This window comes from Falco cherrug, chromosome 13 (genome assembly GCF_023634085.1).
Source record: "Falco cherrug isolate bFalChe1 chromosome 13, bFalChe1.pri, whole genome shotgun sequence".
NCBI classification, from domain to species: domain Eukaryota; kingdom Metazoa; phylum Chordata; class Aves; order Falconiformes; family Falconidae; genus Falco; species Falco cherrug.
Genome location: NC_073709.1, coordinates 10,598,877 through 10,619,491, shown reverse-complemented (window position 1 = coordinate 10,619,491; position 20,615 = coordinate 10,598,877). Strand labels below are relative to the sequence as shown.

General features: G+C 40.0%; 1 protein-coding gene across 3 annotated transcripts in view; it reads left to right on the top strand.

The window, feature by feature from the left end:
- Positions 1–20,615, top strand: part of KIF16B (kinesin family member 16B) — a 142,274-nt gene that overhangs the window by 112,498 nt on the left and 9,161 nt on the right. For all 3 annotated transcript variants that reach the window (XM_055725896.1, XM_055725897.1, XM_055725898.1), the window contains one exon: positions 13,139–13,222. In XM_055725896.1, coding sequence (XP_055581871.1) covers positions 13,139–13,222 — 84 coding nt within the window. The remainder of the gene's footprint in view (positions 1–13,138; positions 13,223–20,615) is intronic.

Here is a 20,615-nt window from a genome sequence, read left to right as displayed (position 1 = left end):
GTTTCAGTTGATTTTGGCTATGATGACCTAGCTCTAACTCGTTTTTGTGAAAATACCCAGGTTAATCTTGAACAAAAAGCATAGACAGTAGCAAAACCTGCCTGGTTCCAGCTGTGCTGCCTGTTGCATTTTTTCCTTGCTCATTTAGACAGTATTACTGATGCAGTTGCAGATGTGAAGCTGTTGTGATAAACTATTCACTGCCTGATCTGGAGGATTAAACTAGCTACTCTTGAGCTTCACATGGCAGCTTTTGAGTAGGATATTACAGGGTGCTCCTCTCTTTGGAACCACTGGTAAAATGAACAGAGAAACACAGGTTGCGGGTTTTGCAGTACAGTAAGAGTATTTAGCTGTTTCTTTTGGCATTGCTATATTAAGCAAATGAGTGATTTCTCTAAATGGGATTCAGATGTAGGTGACTGTTAACTGCTGGAGGCCCCATTGAGATAAAGGTGATGTAGTCTGCAAGAACGAAAAGCTCCTGAAAAGTGGTTTTCCCTCTTTGTATTTGACAACTGTTGCTATGTGTTTTAATATACGCTTATGGCTTATAGTTTATCTAGCTGCTCTTGAGGACTCAAAATTTATATTCATTTTATGCTGAGATGCTGACCTTGGCAGTCATGCTTTTGGGATGTAAAAGTTAAAGTGAAGCACGGTGCCTTCCCTCTGTAGGCACCATTTGTGTTCGCTATAGAGAGATGAGTGCCTTCACATGGCATTTCAGTGTTGGAGGGGAGTGTGCTGCTCTGAACTACCCACCGGAGGATCCTACAGAGCTGCTAGGGAGCAGTGAGGCTGGGGATGCTCCCAAGGGAAGAGAAGCCAGGAGCCGAGGGTGGCTGCAGCAGAGGTCGCAGTGGGAGTGGGTCTGCCTAGGGCACAGTCAGACAGTGCCTGAGCAGGGCCAGGACCGTGACAGCAACCACCCCGGGGACAGTCGGGGATCCGCCGGTCAGGTGAGGTGAAAACTCAGGTCCAGGGTCCATCCAAGAGAGGCCAGTTACTAGTGAAACATTGAGACACGCTAATCTTATAAATATTTGTTTATCATCTTCCTGCTATTAAAGTTTTCAGACTCAATACGGTGAATATAATATTGTGTTTCTTAATTAAAAATGGGTCAACTTCACAAGAAAGGAAGAAAACAAACTTCTTAGACCTGTGTAGCTGATAGTAAGGTTTCTATATCAGTTTCTAAAAGCTTTTGGTTTTGTATTCACCATGACATCTCCCTGTAAGGTGCTCTGGATATTTTCTTGACTGCTGTAATGTAAATACATTAAAAAATAATAATAAAATCTGGAAGGATCTTTTACCATCTGTCTCTGCAACGCAGAATATACAGAAGGCTCCATCTTAGAAGAGAGAATTGTCTACCCCACTGCAGAGCCAGAGGCATGAAAGCCAGAGTTGTAAAATTTATTAGGCATCCCTGCATGACAAAAATCAATAAAACACAATCTCTTGTGGTTTAATATGAAAATAAACATAAAAAAGCAGTGGCTTTCAGGAAGAGCATTGAGCTGCAGGTATAGAATTGAAAATGTCAAGAGAAGATGACTGAAAGTGGAGGATGTTGTCCAGTTCACTGTAGGGCATATCTCAGAAGTAGAGGCAGGAATAATAGTGGGGAGGGCAAGCTGTCTGGTGGTGTGTAAAAAACCAAAATTTGTGTGGCGGATGTTGGTGACATGTGAGTGAGATGGAAAAGCACACTTCTCATGGGGGACAAACTTCGGGAGCCAGTGTTAAAACATTCAGTTAATTCATGGTTATCTATAGATGGTTATGATGCTGTGAATGATAAAAAGAATCAAAGCTACAGTTCTGTTTTGCCAGATTATTCTGTATTTAATCTATTGTTTTCTATCACACTACTGGGTATTAATGCTACTTTAATGATTTGTATTGTGTGGTGCTGTCGGCAGTACGGGCATTCTGAGGCTGTTTGAGTTGTGCACTCTGTATTTTCCATGAAATACTCTGAATTTCTTTCAAACTGCATCTGAACACTGCATGTCCTAGTTTTGTTATATCTTTTTTGAGAAAAAAATTACAACAAAACTTCAGTAGTATTTTAAATCCTTAAATTAGTGTGCATTCAATTCTAACTCCAATTTTATTTTTATTTTTAAATTAGGGAATAAATAAGAATACCTTTACTTTTAAGTTCATTTCAGTTTTTGAATAGTACCAATATTGTTAAAGTAATTGCACACTACTGTTTTGCAGAGTAGCGTAATTTCCATTCTGATTGCACCTGAGGGCTCTTTTGTGCTATAACTTATTGTAAGGATGCTGTTTAAAAAAATAAAATAAAATAAAAAAAAGATGTGGTCTTTTAGCTTTCCCTTGCTTTCCTGGGTTACTAAAACTTGTGTAGATGGAGCAGCATCACTTGTGCACAGACTCAGCGATGTAGTGCTTGTTGGGGACAGAATATTATAGCCTTCTAGAAAGCATTTTGACTGACAGTAATTGGAAATTACTGACGTGCAATCTAAACCCAAATACTTGCAATAGTTAAACACATCCCTGTTTTCTCCCCTGCCCCAAATAATGATGTTGACTTCAATACCATGACAATTCAATTGAGTGTGTCTTTGAGTTTTCCATGTATATGTGGTATATACGTGGGTCTTGCTTTCTAAGCATTTATCTTCAGGTCCTTGATCAAGAAATTTTATTGTACTTGGGAATAAATATTTATTCTTACCTACCACCGCGACTCTAGGATCTCAAGAGCAGTACTAACTAGGGCATTGCTTGTGAAAGCGTTAGGAACAGTGATCTTTCTGGTCCCCATAGTTGCTTTTGCTGTCCTGCAGATTCAAAATCCTTTGCCAAGCAAGCTCCTGAAAATGTATCTTTTATTGTGTTTAATTAATTATCTGTCATTTTAAGCTTTAGCTAGTGACCACAGTGATAGTGGGAGGAAAATCCCAAATTTGTATGAGGCTTACAGCTAGTTATTAGTCCTGTGATAAAGCAGCTAGTTCTATAATGTCTGTAAGACTAGGCATAAATGAGAATTTATGTATAACCTATGTGACTATCAATCACTTACTGTTGGAGGGGGGACCGAGTAGTTCCTTTTAAGCTTCCCAATTGTGTGCTTGCACTGCATTTTCTATAGTTTTATCCTTTTAAACGACACGGAAGGCTAGCTAACTTCTTGTAATCAGTCCGGTTTGTTGTGAGAGTTGCCGCTTTAAATCTGTAACAGATCAAACTTAGAGGCATACTGCATATTTGTTTGCAGGTGTATTTCTCTGTGACAGCTGTTCTTTAAGACCCTGAGATCTGCCATTAATTTTGAGTAGTCAGAAAGGCATCCATCTAGTCAGCGGTAGAAATTATTGCTGCTCTTTGATGAGTTTTCATTATTAGCATTTCTCAAAGGCAGGGATGACTGAAATTTATGGCATCAGTTGGCCACACGAGATGGGTATGTTTTATAAATGCTGCCAGATGTCACTGGGACGAGCTTGTATGTAACAAACAAATCTTTTTTGGAAAGAGCTATTAAAACTGCTATTGTGAATTCTCGCCTCTGAACCTATTTATGTTGCTTGTTGCTTAGATCAGATGGTGTGGTGACTTCGTGGTGTGCAATCAGAGTGGCCTGATAGCCAACGTGGCAGCGGCAGGAAGGTGGTGAGGGGGGTGAGGCTGTACAGGCCACAGTGGAGATGGTGTTTGCTGCGTGACCCACCCTGTGCTATTGCAGGGACACTTCCTTAACCTTGCTGGAAATCCCAGTGGGAAAATAATGAATCGAATCCCAAATATTTTTTGAGAGGAAAGTAAACCCCACAGCAAGCACCAGAATTTTTTTTTTTTTTTAGCTCTTTGAAAAGCAGGTTTTCAGTTGTACATCGATGAAGAAGATTGATTAGTGTGTTGAGCTTTGAAGACGTGACCTTGCAGACCCAGCAGTTGTTGCTGTTTCATTAAAGAACTCAACAAGCACCATGACCTGAGACTACATGAAAAAAAAAAAAAGTTTAATTTACAAAATCGTGAGCTAAAAGCGTAGAGTATGTGTTACACTTGTCTATAGACTTTCCAGGTCAGTACGTACCCTTGTCTTAGACCATGGTCTGCCATGCAGTACTGGTATTTTCCCCCCAGAGACTTCTGTCTTTCGGCGAGGGAGAGACAAACAAGGTAGCAAAATCAAGGTTTGCAAGAACATTCTTTAGGTTAGTGCATGCTGTTCTACACCATGTTATTCTGCCTTTCTACAGCCTACGTAGAGGACTTCATGTATTTTCTTTGCTGTTTGGCCAGGTTTTGTCCCTCTTTCCTTGGCTGATTATCCTGTGCAGGTAGTGGTTTATATTTAAAAAGATGCCCTGGCTGTGTTCATTTCCACTTTTCATAGGAGAGATTAAAATCCCAAAGCTGCATAATTTTATAGAGCTGTGAAAGGTTTGCATGAACTTTGGTACGTACTATTGCTCATTGTTATCGTTATTCTGTGTTTAAATGCTATCGTACTGCTTATAATGAACAGAACGATGAAGTAATTTGTCAAATATTATATTGACCATCATTTATGGCTCTATTTTGGTATGTTATTCCAACTTGTCTAGAAATTGCTTTAAGGAAAAGAAAAACACTCCTGGAATGCAAGGTAACTTCTTTGGCTGCAATTAATTTCATTTTTCTCAATAGCAGGAGGCAGACTAAATGGAGTTAAAATAACGCAATAAACTGTGGCCTCCACATCTCACCATAGCTCCAAAAATGCATATTGAGTCTAGGTCAGCCTGCTTGTTTAAAGGAGAAACTTACATGTGAGAACTCTCAAACATTTCTGATAATTACAGATGGTAGTTTGACAGGCAGGTAGGCATGACTCAGGGATGATGGTGAGGCTGTTAGTAAAATGCGAAAGAGATATCTTTGGTGTCCAGTCCTACCTGGTAATTTTCATCATCAGAGGGAGGTTCACAGGAGGTGAATTTATTTTTTGTGTTCTCATCCCTCTTCAGTGACAGATGAAGTTGAAATGTTCTTTGGAGAAATGGATCTCCCCATCTGAGGAAGGTAACTGGCAAGCATGCCAGGAAGGTCTTAACTCTCTAGTTACCTAGAATTAGAGGCAGCCCAACTGTGAGAACTTGTACATCCTGAGAAGATGCTCATGTGTTGGTGAATACAGAGAAGATGATCTGTGGGGGTTAGTCACAGCATCCAGACTTTGGGGAGACTTGCAACAGAACACATGTATTTATGGGAGGAAACTTAAGTGCTTGTGCTTCTTGGCATGGCTTAATGCCAGGATTGCAGGGGAATGATGTAGAGGAGGTATCTATTTAGCTACGGGTGATGCTCCAGAGAGATAAGTAGGAAAAAGGCAAGGAATTTTAGCCAGTCTGAGTACAGTGGGGAAGCTGCAGAATTGTTTGCCTGGCAGGTTAACCCCAGCAGGGTCTCCAGCACGCTCTGCCCTCAGTGGGGTGTGTTCTGGAGGGGGTAAAGTAGATTTGGCTCAAGGGGCTGTCTGCACTAGGGGTCAGGCAAAAAGCAATGTGCAAACCAGGAGTTGCTTCTGCCAGCCAGATATGCAAAGGTTAGACCAGTTCTGTGTGCAGGGGAACCTTTGGCACAGAGCAAGAAGGATGGATAGCAGGAAGAAAAGGGTATTCTCATGTATGTGGGGCAAAACAGCTTCCTCTCTGAGAAAAGGCTGGGCTGTAAAGGGACAGGAGACCAAGTTGTGACATAACTTGTATTCAGGAGATACCAGAGGAAAGAACAAAACCAACAACAAAACCAAACCAAACCAAAAAGCAATCCAGAACTTGAGGACATCACTCTGCAATACGGTGTCTCTTGTATTTGTCAGAAAGCACTGCAGCCTGTAGCAGCAAGGAGAGACAACAGCAAGCTGGAAGCCTGCTGCTCTGGTGGAGGAGCTGAGACACAGCAGGAATGAGCCTAGAGCAGCTCCTCTGGTCTCAGAAACACTGCAAAGACCTGGGGAGGAGAGGGGCTGGAGGATAGTCGGCTTCCCTCAAAGCCGGTGAAGGGCTGTGTTGGGCTGGTGTTGGGCAACTTCTGTGGGGGCTCCTCTGCAGGGACCCTTGGCGTGCAAGGAAGGTTACCCACAACCTTTTTCCAGTTCTGTTTTCCTGGTGACTTGAGTTTTCTTTGGTTGAGGAGGTTGATTATCCTTGTTTGCTTGTTATAATAAATTGTGGGGTTTGTTGCTGTTTAGAAGCTGTTCAGTCATCTCCAGGGAGTTCGCAACATTAGAAGGTTGATACGGGTCCACCTGAGAGCTGTTGCTTGGATGTCGTGCCTCTGAGAAGATCAAATCCCTCTCCCCTTCTGGCAGATGGTAGGGAGGGTGGCGTGGGAACAGGAAATTTGATGTGGCAAATGGACAGTGGAGTAAGAAAAAAATTAAGTGGGTAATGGGGATGCGGGGGGTGCAGAGAGGTGATGGAAGCATAGCAATAAAGTGGATACAAGCTGGAAAGTAGGGGAGAACATGTTGGAAGAGATGAGAAAAATAGTAAAGAGAGAATATTAGAAATGGAAAAGTAGGTGACAAATTGAATATCCAAAAATAAGCCCCTGGATATTCCCTCTCTTCAATTAGTTGATAGTGGAAAATATCGTCTTTAATCTTTCTGTCCTCTGAGGGCATCACTTGCCAATAGCATGTGTAACGGGGAAGCACTCCGGGGTTTACGTGATGGAGGACTATGTTGTTTTTTTCTAAAGGAGAAGAAAGTTTAGAGTTTTATTCACTCATATTTGAAGTGAAAGGGAAAAGGTTCATTTGAACCTTAAGTAGTTTGAACTATATCACCTGAAAATGTGACTTAGGTGGTTTTTAAGTAATTTTGTTGTTTTCTTTTTTAGTGGATAGTATATGTTCAAATGATTTATCTTTCATCTCTATTTGATTTTTGGTTTTTCAGAATTTATAAAGTAGCCTTTAATCTGTTCAGTTGAGTGTTAACTTTTTTTCTTTGCCTAAGGCCCTCTTATGAAATTGCCTAGGTGGTTTATTGCAGAGAAAATACTAGTAAAAATATAGATGTTAAGCTTTTTTTTTTTTCCCTTGTTGTCAAATCCCTAAATATTTAGTGCAAGTTCCTAGTTAAGAATACAGCTTTTGTCCAATTTCTTTAAACTCTGGGAGACTTAGTACATCTTGAGAAGTTGAGGCTTAAGTTACTTTGTTTAAACTTCAAAAACTAAAAGTAGGACATTTTTTTTTTCTTTCATTACTCCCTGCAAAATCAAGTCAGGTGCAGCCACACCGGCTGCAAAACTGTGCCACATTCTTCTCTTTGATTTTTCTCATCTGTGACAGAGATTTCTGGTACAAAGGATCAAAAGTCAGACATGCCCTTTGAAAAATGAGAAAATTTGGAGTTGTAAAAGTAACATGAGAGTTAAAGAAGACTGACTTTTTAATTTAATAGTTAGCATTTCCTTAATTTTCTTTTTTTCCCCTTTTCCCCCCATTTAAATATATCAAAACATTCAAGTACAAAGAGAATGAAAGATTAAAGATGACTCAGCCTCCATCAATGTCTGCCCTGTTTTTCTTCTTAAAAAAAACCTTTTACCATATTGTAGGCACTAAAACATAGTTTTTTACCCACCAGAAATAATGAGATGTTTCAAACCTGTAGATTCTTGCTTGATGTTGGAAAATGGCACTTTTTTAATGTTTAGGGAGCATAACACTTTGAACAATTTCACGCGTCAGAAGTGACAAGCCTACACGGCTGTATTATGTGGTATTTTACTTTGGTCCACTATATATTGAAATATCATCTGCAAAGTACTGTACAAGAGGTTTTTATTAACATGTTATGTTTCGCTGTACTATAAAACCCCTGAACTGAATTAAATCCAGCAGGTCCCTAGCAAACTTGGGTTAACATCAGCCGAAGTCTCTCCAACTGATTATCAGAGAAGTTAAAGGATGCACTTCAAACGTGGACAACTTCGTTTCCTAAGGGTCCTGAAATGAGAGTGCACCCCATCCCAGGCAGAGCCTTTCGTGATATTGGAGCCTTCATTTGCACTCTCTTGGTTTCCAAATGGCCAGTCTCCAAATTTACATCTCTTCCTGGGGCTCAGTAGTTGAAGGCTATGAAGATGTATGGTTTCACTGCAAGGGAGTATGCTTCCCTATAGATGTTGTTAGGTATACACTGTTTCCAGAAATAGGTGCATCTTAAGGTCAAAGAGATATGTAAGATTAAATAGGTGACTAAAAAAAGGGTCAGTTACTGCTCTGCCATCTACTCTTACCAGTATTAAATGCCTGCCGATAACCTTGTTAAAACCAGTCTCCTGGCTGAAATGTGACAGGATTGGAATCCATTAAGCTGTTTAAAATTTACTAGAATATTACTTGCCAAGTGTGAAGCACCTTTCCCTTGAGGACTGGACCTAGCGCTGTCTAAACTTAATTGTACTAATCTCACAAATACTGTAGCATGGCAGGCAAGTATCGTTTTTTACAGATAAGGTTGCTGAGGCACAAACAACTAACAAGCCCCTAAGTGATACGGGACCCAGAAATAAAACACAGCCTTTATTTATTATAAAGAAATTAGGGAGTAAATTGCAAATGACTGTTTGCCTCTCCCTGAGACTGCTACTGCCTAGCAACGATTGCCAGATAGGATAAACTTCATTAACCATAAAAAGTTAAATGTCTAAAAGATATTAGGAGTGGTGATATGCAGTCTTGAGGTGTCTCTATACTATTTTGAAATATGATCTGGGTTATTTTGGGTCTAAGAGTAGCCCCAGCCTTGCCCATGCTACATGTATGCATGCATGTGCGTGCCTCTATGTGTATAATGCAATTTGTACTGCAGCGATGCTGTAATTCAGTATAGTAGGGAAATGCTTCTGCAGCCAAAATAAAAATTAGAAATCTTGCGCACTACATACAGAAGCTTCTCAGGAAATCATTCAAGCTCTCTCTTCCTGTCAGGCTGGGGAATATGCTTCTTAATTTCCCCTGACAGAAAACACATCACCTCATCAGCAGCCCTAGAAAATGACAAAACATCCCTGCCGAAGAAGACCGACTGCCAAAGTCTTTCATTGCTGCCGCAGCCAGGGGCACAGGGACAGGGACAGGAGGGGTGTACTTCAGAAATTTCAGGGAAGTAGAGTAATTTACCTTGCTGCCTATGGAGTCTCACTGTTTTGCCTTGTGTTGCTGCAAAACATTCTTCTCATAGTCAACGTGTGACCCTTGAAGAATTAATTTGAGTCAGAGGGTACATAGCCATTTAATTCTAAAAGAATAATTTATCCTCCTGAATCTGGATAATGTGAAATTCTCTTATGCTGCTTGAGGCAAGGCAAACATCTCTATGCAAAATCTGCACCTCACATCTCTCACACATTTAAGCGACAAATGCAGCTCAGTCACATACTGTGTGCTATGTGCATTAACCTGTAGCAGTGGTAATCTCCTCTGAAGTTACTGTGCAGTTTCTTAAACGTGTTGTAGCACTACTAATAACAAAACTTGAATTTGCTGAAATGTTTGCTACTGCAGTTTGGCTTAAATGTGTAAGATATTTTCAATAAACCTCAATTCTCTTGAACGGTTGCATTTCTGAATCACAGAGTTACATTCAGAGTCTGATGGTCCAAATGATACATCAGGACAGAGGATCTTTATAGACAGTTGTTATGACATGTATTGTTACTTCAGTATATTTGTATTGCTGGGCTGGTTTTTGTTTTGGTTTTTTTGGCTTGGTTTGGTTTTGTTTTTTTTTAATAAACCAGTACTAAGACGAGATGAGAACATTTTATTGTCACTCTGCAGACCTGTGGAACCCTTGCACCGATGTGTTTTTCCCCACACTAAAGGAGTAACTTTGTAAGTCAGAGTGACAGAGATCAATGGTGTATAAGCACACTCCCTCTGGTAAATATACTAATATTGTGGGTTTATATAAATTACTACAATGGACTAGCTTCCTATTGCAGTGAAATTACACAGTCACATAGAGGACTGCATAACTCACATCGTCACATGAATGGTTCTAGCTCTCATGTAGCAAAGATGATTTTCAAGCTGCAGACTGGGTGGAAAGGGGTGGTGTCATGCCTGCACCAAGCGTCTGGGCAGCCTGAATCTCAGGTCTGGTGAGATTTAAATGTCTCTTCGTTTTGGTGGGCATTAGACTCTTGGCACATAGTTGAGTAGAACACAGTGGAATAATTCAGTGTTTCCAAGAGTTGCTGACGTGATGATGAAGTCTGTGGCTGGAGGTTTTTCTGTCGTGGCTGGGTGTTCATCTGCTGTGTGACAGAGATTGTCTCAATTTTTTATTTTTGAAATGGACGTTTGCCAATCATTTAGGTGAAACAGGAGCCAGAGGACCCTTGGAAAAGAGTGGGACCTAGAAATGCTCCAGCAGGCCCGAGGTTGTGTGCTTCTACATCTAGCCCCGCAGAGATGGTGACTGCAGTAGATGATCAGTCCTTTGTAATGTACCCTCTGTGGGATGCAAAATCCTTCCAGTCCATACATATGTGTGTGTATGGGTATATTCTGTACACACATACGTGTATGACAAACATAGGGAACATATCTGTGTGTGCCAAGTATGGGTCAGCACATTGGTGTTCTGATTTGGATATCTGGAGGGAGGTTATTGTATATAGTTCTCCAAGTTCCGAATACTCAGACCCAGGTCTTGACGGGCAATACATTCATGATTTTCATTTTAGGTACATGTTGTGACTTTGAACATTTTAGAGCCAAGTTTACTGGCTGAGGCCTTTCTTTTGCCTATTAAATTCATGACTGCAATAATGGACTTTCACTGGCTTGGTTTCACAGATTTGTGCATCAGTGATTTGGGAGTTCAGAAATGTTAAAACTATGGGAGTAGCTACTTTGGTTTGAACTTAGTGAAACTTACTGGCTTTAGAAAATGCAACTGTTTTTCATCTGAGATGTATCTAAGAAAGCTAACAGATTAGGAAAACAATTTGCCCATCCCAAAGTTTTGTAGAATCAGTCCCTAAATGCTTGTTAAAATCAAACTTAATTTAGATAAAGAAATCATTCCTAATTTTAGTTGTAATACCTTGCTTTGACTCTACAGAGTATGTCTGAGGACATTGTAGCAGTAGGGTGTTTTTATTTGGACATACTGTGTTTTAACAGACGCTATTTTAAAATTCTGTAATACAAGTATTTATTAGCAAATAAATATAAAACAAATCTCTCTAGGGTCAGGAGGGGGTTGTGGTGGTAGTTATTTTACCTTGCTTGTTTCCAATAGTGACAGGATGCAGTATTGTTTAATAAAACGTAATTTTTGCAGGGAGGGGATTTTGAAGTCCTTGAAAATATTAGCACTTACAATCATGTATAGGTTAAGGAATGAGTAATGCAGTAAAAGTAACTCCCAAGGACGTAATTACAGGATACTGTTTGGTTGTGTACTGCTTGTCCTGCCAACATGAAGCAGCAGGCACACCGAGAAGAATATGGCTGGAGAAATTTGAGGAACATAATTGGGGCATGCTGGCAAGACTGGTGCGAGCAAGCATCTCTCCTGTCTCCTCTGGTGCCCCACATCACTTGATATTGCTCATTTGAAGATGTCTAGGCGTTTCTTAAAAATTATTCAAGTTGGAGCTGAACCATAGAATGGAAATAAATTTTTTTTGTATTGTAGAATTCCTCTGTATTTTAAAGATGCTTACATTCAATATCAATAATGAAGCTCCTCATTTAATTCAGTATACTGCTGCTCCTTGTAACCAGCCATAAATTCTCTACAGTCCTGTATGTGCTGATATACTAGAAAAAGCAGCATCTTGTTTATTAGTTCAATATCATCAAATAGCCAGGGGAATTCGTGTAGGAGGCATTTTTACGCAGGGCTTTTGCCTGAAAACAACTCCAGCAATGCCAATGGGAGGTTGCATATTTCTGTCTCATGCTGTGAGAACGAGGAAGAAATTGGTTTTGATGTGCCTTCAAGTGCAAACACAAACTATGTGGAGAGGACTTGTTTTCTAGTGCATTGTTCCCAGCTGCAGTGGCTTAGCAGACCAAGTTCATTGGCATTTGTTACTAGCTCTTGAGTCTTTTCTGTGTTTTCCAGATATAGCTGGCTGGAATTTGTTCAAGCATTTTATGTGTTGGTGTACAAGAAAGGGACACAGTTCCCTCACCCTCTCCCTGACCAGTGTAGCTCGGCACCATTCCTACAGGATGGCAAAGGAATGAGAAGATAGCTTTGAACACCTCTGTGGAAGAGCTCCTAAAATGACAGATCTGAATAGCTGTTTCTAGCAGTTAGTTGCGCAGCTGACTTGTTTTCATTCTCAGTGTGATAAATGGGATTTTGCCTGCTCTTGTGAATTCTTTTCAGAATTTAAAGCTATTGCCTTCCAGTGTGGACAGACATTTGAATGTGATTGAGCTACAGTTGAATTATAGCTCAACAAGTCCCACTTCCCATCATCTTAGGTAGGTAGGTGTAGGCGCATCACAGTGTAGGTGCACGCTCTTAGCCTGTCCCTGCTGTGAAGGAAGAAGTCGTAGTTCAAGGCACAGCAAAAGGTCCGTCGGGTCCGACTCAGGTGTCAGCTGGAATCCAGCACCATCTTCCACAGCATAATCTCAGTGGTAGTTCTTAGATCCAGCGATCTGACGTGTACTGTAAAACATAAGAAAAGACAAACCATTAGATGATAGTACGGCTGGAAACCACAGCTTGTAAGAGACTGAACGCAATCTTTTAAGATACACAGATTTCCCGAAGAGATCTTTCTTGCTTCTTAGTTGGTGCTATCACATCAGTTTGTTTGCAACTGTGTAATCTCCATGTGAGCAGACGGGGTGGCATTCTTAATTCCTAAATTTGCTTTCTGTGGCTCATGGATGACAAAACACGTTGCTACCTTAGCAGTGCTGCAGACCAGATCGTCACAACAGCAGTAGAAATAGCTAATGTGGTACTTGCTAATAGCATATACTATAGCTCTTGATTATTGGGCATTTCCTTCTTCTCAGTTGCTTCGTAGTTTAAAGAGGAATTTCTCATTTGAGTGTGTCGCTTCTGATGCCAATTTATCCTTTAATGTCTTCCAGCTTGCCACTTTAGAATTCCCTCCGAAGAAGCTCTTTGGAAACAAGGATGAACGAGTGATTGCAGAACGACGGAGTCACTTGGAGGTATGCCAACTTTTTAACGTGCTTGTGCAGTGTATTTAGGTGGAGTAAATCTCTGCTTGACCAACAGAAACCATTCCCATGTGGTCAAGGTTAAGAAGCCTGCTTGTAAGTACCAAGTGACTCGCTGCCTCGTTTAACACAGGAGATGGCAGCAGGAGATTGCAAAGTAATGAAACATGCCTTAAAAAAAGATAATAATCCTAGTCTAGGGAAAAAAAAAAGCATCTCTTTAGAGATTCATAGGAGGTACGTTTATTTAGGGGGGAAAGGTTGTGGGTGAGGTAAGTGTTCGCTGGAGACAGATGGTCTCTGTGCAAGACAAGATTAAAAAAAATATTGCTACTTTAAATGCAATTTGTTAGCTGAAGATTTACTGTTTTATCATAGTTACTATATCCAAATATCTCATGACAGAAGGAAAGTGATATTTAGGCATCTTTGAGCTTTATTTTGTAACCCAGCTTTCTGAATAAGGGTTTTTTTTTTTTCAATTAATTTTAAAAATTAATTTTATGGTGGACAAGGTTACTGAGTTTATGAGGGTTTGGGTTTTTTTTTGCCTTGTTCTGCAGTGCTATGTGGAGGGCATAACTGTGACTCCTATCACACATTAGATCTTTGTATTTCTATATTAATGCATGTGTTTATTGCAGCCCAGGGGCAGGAGGTGGGGTTTTGGGAAAGCAGAAGAAGAGGCATGAACAAAGACTAACCCATACGCTCTGCAAGTGTATTGTAGCCACATGGGGATTACCTGATCATGCATGTCATTAAGAATTATGTTCTTTGTAGAGCTAAAGTAGCATAAAGTAGTGCTTTAGAGAAATTAATATAAAAGTAGATTGCTTCCAACTGGAACCTTTTCTTCAATTTTTTCTACATACCTCACCTTTTCTTTGATCTACCAACAAAACATCCTCCCACTGACTTTTGATGTGAGGCTGTCTTACATGTAGCACAAAATGTAATCTGTTTTTTTGGGGTTTTTTTTTTGGTTTTTTTTTTTCATGTCCTCTATAGACAGCATAAAGGTGTGGCTGTGTTCCAGTTTAGTACTCAGTTTGCATGCTTTTCTACCAGTAAGAAATTTAATCCCTTAAATCTTTCTGACCTTTCATTGATTTTCTAACATATTTTATTTTAATGTTTCTAAATGTTAAAACTGCTGTGTATAGTGATGCTTTGATCATGGCCATGTAGTACTTATAGCTGTCTATATAGCCAGTTTTTATCTTAAAACTAGATTTATCTATTTAAACTAAATTAAGTCATTAAAACGTTATTTCCTATATATTTTTCTAAGATAATAATAATATATGACCACTATTCACATGAATATGTTTTGCCATATGCCAGATAGCACACTTGGCCGTGCCACTCAATAATTGTGACAAATCACTCCGTGCTGGAGAAAGTGAAGATCCCCTGTGGCTAAGGGAGAGTTAGATAAAGAGGACAAGGAGCCAAGCAAATATTACATCCTTACCATGAGGAATTTGATGCAACAGGCTGATCAAAACCCCCTTATGCCTTATATCTCGATCTCTAATCATGGTATTTTCTTTTCACTATGTATTTTCAGCGGTTTGCTCTGGCTTTGCCAATGGCCGGAGAGTTTCTGCTAACATAAGCTGCAGCCTCCTTGGTGAAGAGTGGGAAAACCCATCTAACTAGTCATGATTTCCTAAGTCATGTAATACTTTGAAGGCTCAAAGCACATCTTGAGTTGCATTGTGGAAGTGGAAGTTTTATTGCAATAGTGGACAATGGCACAGGCATCAGTTGCATTTAAAGTACTGACTGTTAGTGCCTCGTGGCTGTCAATCTGGTATGAACCTTGAGCACACTGCAGTGGGCTAACTGGGAAGTAGTAAATAGATTGATTGCCTTTGTAAGGGATGGGGTTTCTCAGCCTTTTGGCCATAGAGCGTTTCTCATGTGGGAGTTCAGTCAGGTAAAAGGTGAGAGAGTTGGACCTTGGCAGCAAGCAGAGTCATAGCTTGTATTCAGTTGGATTTCATACCTGGTCCCGTACCTTGCTTTGCAGAAAACCCTTTGCAGTCTCTTTCAAGCTTTGCAGGTGATGTGTTGTTATAGTTGTAATATTCTATAAAAACTTACTTGATTGTTTGCATTGTTAGTCAAGAGCTTATGAGCTAATACAGCATTTTTAGAAAAGCAAAGCACAGCATCCAGGCCAGCAGAAATGTATATTCTCATCCAACATCTGAGATTGACTGAAAATAGGTGACAGCCTGACAAATATCAATCTGATATCGGTGTTCTGAACAAATATTCTGTATTGCCAGATCATTAGTAAAGTTGTCATCCCGGTGGTGGGTGACAAAAAGGTTACTCTGCTCCTCCAGTTTTTGCATTAGGTATTTATACACCTTGAATAGGCTGTGACTTCACATTGTTTTTCCTGAACTTTTTGAAGTGGGATAGTACAGCTTTGGCTAGTCCAGTGCTCTCCACAAATCATCTCTAAGCAGCAGCAGTTTCTTTTTTTAATTTTATTCTTTTTTTAAGTATGCACATAAATTAACATTCAAACTCCAAGGTACAGCTGTGTGAGGGATAAGACAACTTAAGCTGTCATTTCAAACAGCCTGACTAGAGTATTTGCTGAAATTAGCAGTTGGTTACTGAAATGGCCTTACAGGCTCTTTTCTTTATATCAAAACTAAATTGCAGCTTTCGGTCTGATCTGGGAAAATGTAGCAAATAGACTGTGAGTCATTGTAGGAACAAACCTGCTCTTCCAGTTAACTAAAGGTACAACAATCCGAGCCAGTTCTAGCGCAGATATCTGAATTGTTATTTTATTTGACTCACCTTGGCTTTAGTGAGGGAAATCTTCCTTGTGCCTAATTATAAAAAGATTTGTCCAAAACATCCTTTGCAGGACAGTTTAGGAAGAGCTTGTTTTTTCCTGCATCTCTAGGATTCTTGCTGCAGTAGAAGTGCTAGGGTGGCAGCGGGGGTTGTGGAACCTTTCAAGGCATCTGGAGTCGGGGGGCTGGCTGTAGGGTTTGCGTTGATTTAAGATTGTCATGTAGAGAGTTATCTTATTTCGGCTTGAGATTAGAAGTGGGTGTATTTCATCATAATGGGAATGGATTTACTTGGAGTGAGACTCCAGAGAGCCCCACGTTATGGGGATTGGGATTTAAAATCACAATAAATACAAAGTTTATGTAAAACATGAAGTTCTTTCATTTATCCTAGCTGGTACAAATGCTTCATAACCGAAAGCTTCACAATACCTCGTTGGTAGGAAAGGTAGGAAAGTACACACGTTATGTGTACTGGTTTTGTGTGAGATGATCCTGAGAAGTCCTTGATTTCTGGCATGATACCTAGTTGCAATGTAAACACTTTTGCTTTGGTCTTTGTTGGTCTAATACAAAGTCTTTTGAGCAATAGCTTACATTTCTGTAGAGTTTTGGAAAAGTAACACGCAAGCTTGCACAAAGGTTTTGCCTATACATCTTGAGAGAAAACATCTAAATTGTATTTAAAATTACCTATCCAGAATGCCCTATTGCAATCTATTAGTTTTGTATTTCATGAGGGACCTGTTGCAAGGCAAAACTCTAAATTAATTTTTCCGCAGCCTTTAGACTGTAATTTCACTTCAGAGCCAACCTTGCTTGATTAAATCCGCCTTAAATAAAACAGCCAAGAATTCTTTTGATTAAAGTTAATGAATAGAAGTTAGTGTGTATCTATCCTTTCATGCAATTAGAAATCAGTAGATAAGAGCACAGGATCATTTTTTTAATGAAATCAGGCAACGTGTATTCCTTTTTCTATTTTTTTAAGCAAAAACTTTGTAAGTGAAACCCATGTCATGAGATGTGTGGTTCAGTGAGTGTATCTGTTTCTGTTTTAACTGCAAAATATCTTATTCCTTGGTGAGTTGCTGGATTTGTGGATGACAGTAATAAGTTTTCCTGAAATCCCAGCTTCTTTGGAATACTGCATTTCTATTATATCATTCCCCTGATTATTTTTCTTCTTCTCTTAGACTCACACTTTCTTGTTCATTACTGAAAATGATTCTTAACCCCATTTTCCCATTGTGCAGCCAGAGAAACTGGGCAGGAGTCTGAGCTGACACAACAGACTGGGTCATGCTTCTTGACTCCTTGGTCAGAAGCCTTGCAGTTGCGGACCCACTAGGCTTTCTTTTCAGCTCTTGCTGTCACCAGTGTGCTTAGGAAAAAACAATTGCTATGCTGACAAAATCCCAACAGGTTGTTGCGTAAAGGAAGACAAGAACTCCCCCAAGCCTCAGCCTGTCTCCTTGTCTCTGTTCCCTGTTTCCCATTCCCTGTTCCCACTGCTGCGTTTCGTCAGGTTGGTTTGTGGACAGCAAAGGGGAACAAGCAAAATCCCTGATCAGGGATGCACCGACAGACAGCTCAACGGTTGGTAGCAGTCCTGTGCTTCCTTTTGCTGCCACTTGCAGAGCTCAGGGAATGAATAAAGTCAGCCTGTAACAGCATGGTAAGGCCAGCCTACGTCAAGTTTTGTAGGAGCACATACATCTTCCTGGCATTCTCTTTGCTCTTCTTTTTTTTTTTTTTTTTTTTTTTTTCTTGGTACTTTGAACCTCTTTAAAAGATAGACACGCTCAATTTATTTAAAATTAATAATACAATTGTCCTTAACCTTCTCACTTCCTGATGTCTGCTGATGAGGCTTTCAATGATAGGTGTTAATGCAAGAGGCAGAAATAAATCTTGTATGAACTGCATAATTCAATTTTGCTCTTGAATCTGTGGGACTGGCTGGGGAAGGCACTGTAGACACTGAACTGACTGAAATATTGCTGTTACTTACAGTCAAAATTAAGCTTTCAAAATAAGATTCTTTAACTTAGAAGCCAAATGTTTTGCACTAGTTTGTATTCTCACTTGAGTTCTTTTAAAGGTGATAATATCTGGGGTTTCTTTTGGTGTAGGGCTCTAAAAGCTAGCCACTCCAATTTTCTCCTTTAAGAGTGAGACTCTGTTGGTTTTGCATGGCTCCAAGAATCTGGTTCTTAAGAAAAATGTGAAATAATGGAAATAGCACTTTTTCTTGAACTTGAATTCATTCTTGTTATTTAAATGTATTAGCTTCAGAATTAACACCTTGGAGGCAACCAGCAAAAGGAACATCTGCAAAAAAAGAATAATCTCAAAATATTTGTTGACAAATTTGGGCAAGCTTGAATGTCTGAGTCTGTCAGAGACCTCGTTTCTTGAGGTTGTCCTTGAAGTCATGAGGGCAGAAATATTTTAATGAGATTTTAGATGATTTGTCATCTGAATATTCAGTACGAACTTCATGAGTACATCCCACCGGTCTTTGTTTCACGGTCCCAGCCCTTAATACGTATAACTGGGACAACCCGCTCCATGCTAGTTGCAGGTGAATTGATGTTTCTATTGAAAAAACCCTGTCAAATGGGGTCAGAGTTATCATTTCTGTTTGATTTTTTTCCTGACTGACACCAGTCACAAAGACCTTTCAAAGCTACTGATTATGTGTCAGTTCAAAGTGATTATTAAAAGAAGTTATTAGACTCCAATATCAGCTTACAGCAACATCCCTAATACCAAAGATTTTCAAGATGAGCTTTAAAGACAGCTGCTTGCTGGCCTGGCTCTTGCAGACTGCATGCTTGGCTCTGACAGTGTGGTTGTAAATATTGTTCTTAGAAGCATCTCAGTGAGGTGGACTTCAGAAAGCATCTAGAATACATTTGATAATTATTGACAGATAAAAGGAAGCTTTTCCTTTTCATACAGACGTAATGCACGCTAGGTATGACTGCTAGTGCAAAAGCAAACCGCTACAAATGTCAGTGTTTGATAATCCCAGAGAAGGTTGTTTCATACCTGTAGTCTGAACTACAAGAATGCAGCATCTGGGGAGTGATGGTTTTAATTTCCCACTAGAGGAACAGGGGTGCAACGGGAGCACGGAAGGAAAGAGCATTCACAAAGACAAGAGAAGAGCGTGTGTGGTTGGGCCATATTGTGAATATCAGTTCTATGAAGTGCATGTGAACAGATCCTTTTCTAGCTTAGGTATAGTTAGTCTGAACCAAATGCCTTTCATAATCTCTAGTAACAGTTAAAAAAATTTAAGAACAAAAATGACTGCTTTTCAGCAACAACACTGAAGCCTTGCCTTGCCTGCAGACAGTAGGACTCTGTAGTTAGCCATCCAAAAGCGATTTCACACATCAGGTTCCCATCCTTCCGTGCATCATCGGGGCTGCCCAAGGCACCTGGCTGTTCTTTGAAACAGAAGCTCTCAAAGAGGAGTTGTTGCATCTCTCAGCATTGATTCATTTCATCTTTTTTTGGGTGGTGCTGCTTCTTGCGTGAGGCTCTGTTAGCTTCAGAAAGTGAATAAATAAAAATGAATTTTACTTATTGATTACAGTCACTAGATACAAATAACTAGAAATTAGGACTTTGCATACATCAGCAGTTGATCCGATACCAATAAAATGTTATTTTGATTAAATACCATAGATTCAGCCAGACCCACAGCAAATGCAAGACATAATGGCAATAGACAATAAAGATGGCTGTTTGTTTAAAAGGAGTTAAAGCCCGGGGTTATTTTCTGGATGAGTTAATTTTAAGCTCTGGTCCAACAGGCTGGAGGAAAGGAACAGTGAGCGTAAGCAGTGCCTTGGTCTCATTTGCTCATACTCGGTGCTTAACTCAAGGTCAGGTCTGAAAGCCTGTTTTGCAGAGTTTGCTAGAGGTAACTGTAATATACATACCCCTTTACAATGATTTTGGTGTTTCTTTAGGTATACAAAGTACCTCAAAAACCTGGATCTTTTGTGGTAAAATGTTTATTTCCGTTACAAGAGAAGAATTAATTAGGATGTGCAATATGGAGGCCTTTTTTTAATTTCCTTTTCAGAGATTTCAGAGTATCAGAAAACAAGGAGGTGTGTTTATCATGATGTGGTAAGTTCAGAGTAAGCGACAGCATATATCTTACACTCCAGTTTAGCTCCACATCCTAATGTGTTGTGCTGTCAGTCCAGAACAAATTTCCCAACATCCTTCTACATATCAAATTTTGAAGTTGCGTACCTTTATGGGTCTCCAGTAACTGCTCTCCACCTTCAGATGTGAGCAGGTGAATAAAGGGAGTGCTCGGCTAAGGCCGCTGGGTTGAACTCGATGCTTTCCCTTTTCAAAGCAAGCGTATCAGCCATCCTCCTCTGCCAAAATCAGAATCGGGTGCCAGGAGTAGAGGGTGATGCATGTCATGGGCTTTGGGAGCTGTTTGCCAAGGCCGCTCCGGCAGCCGACACGCTGTCGCTGCCGGCCTGGGGATGCGTGGTAAATCCAATCCTGTTGTTGTT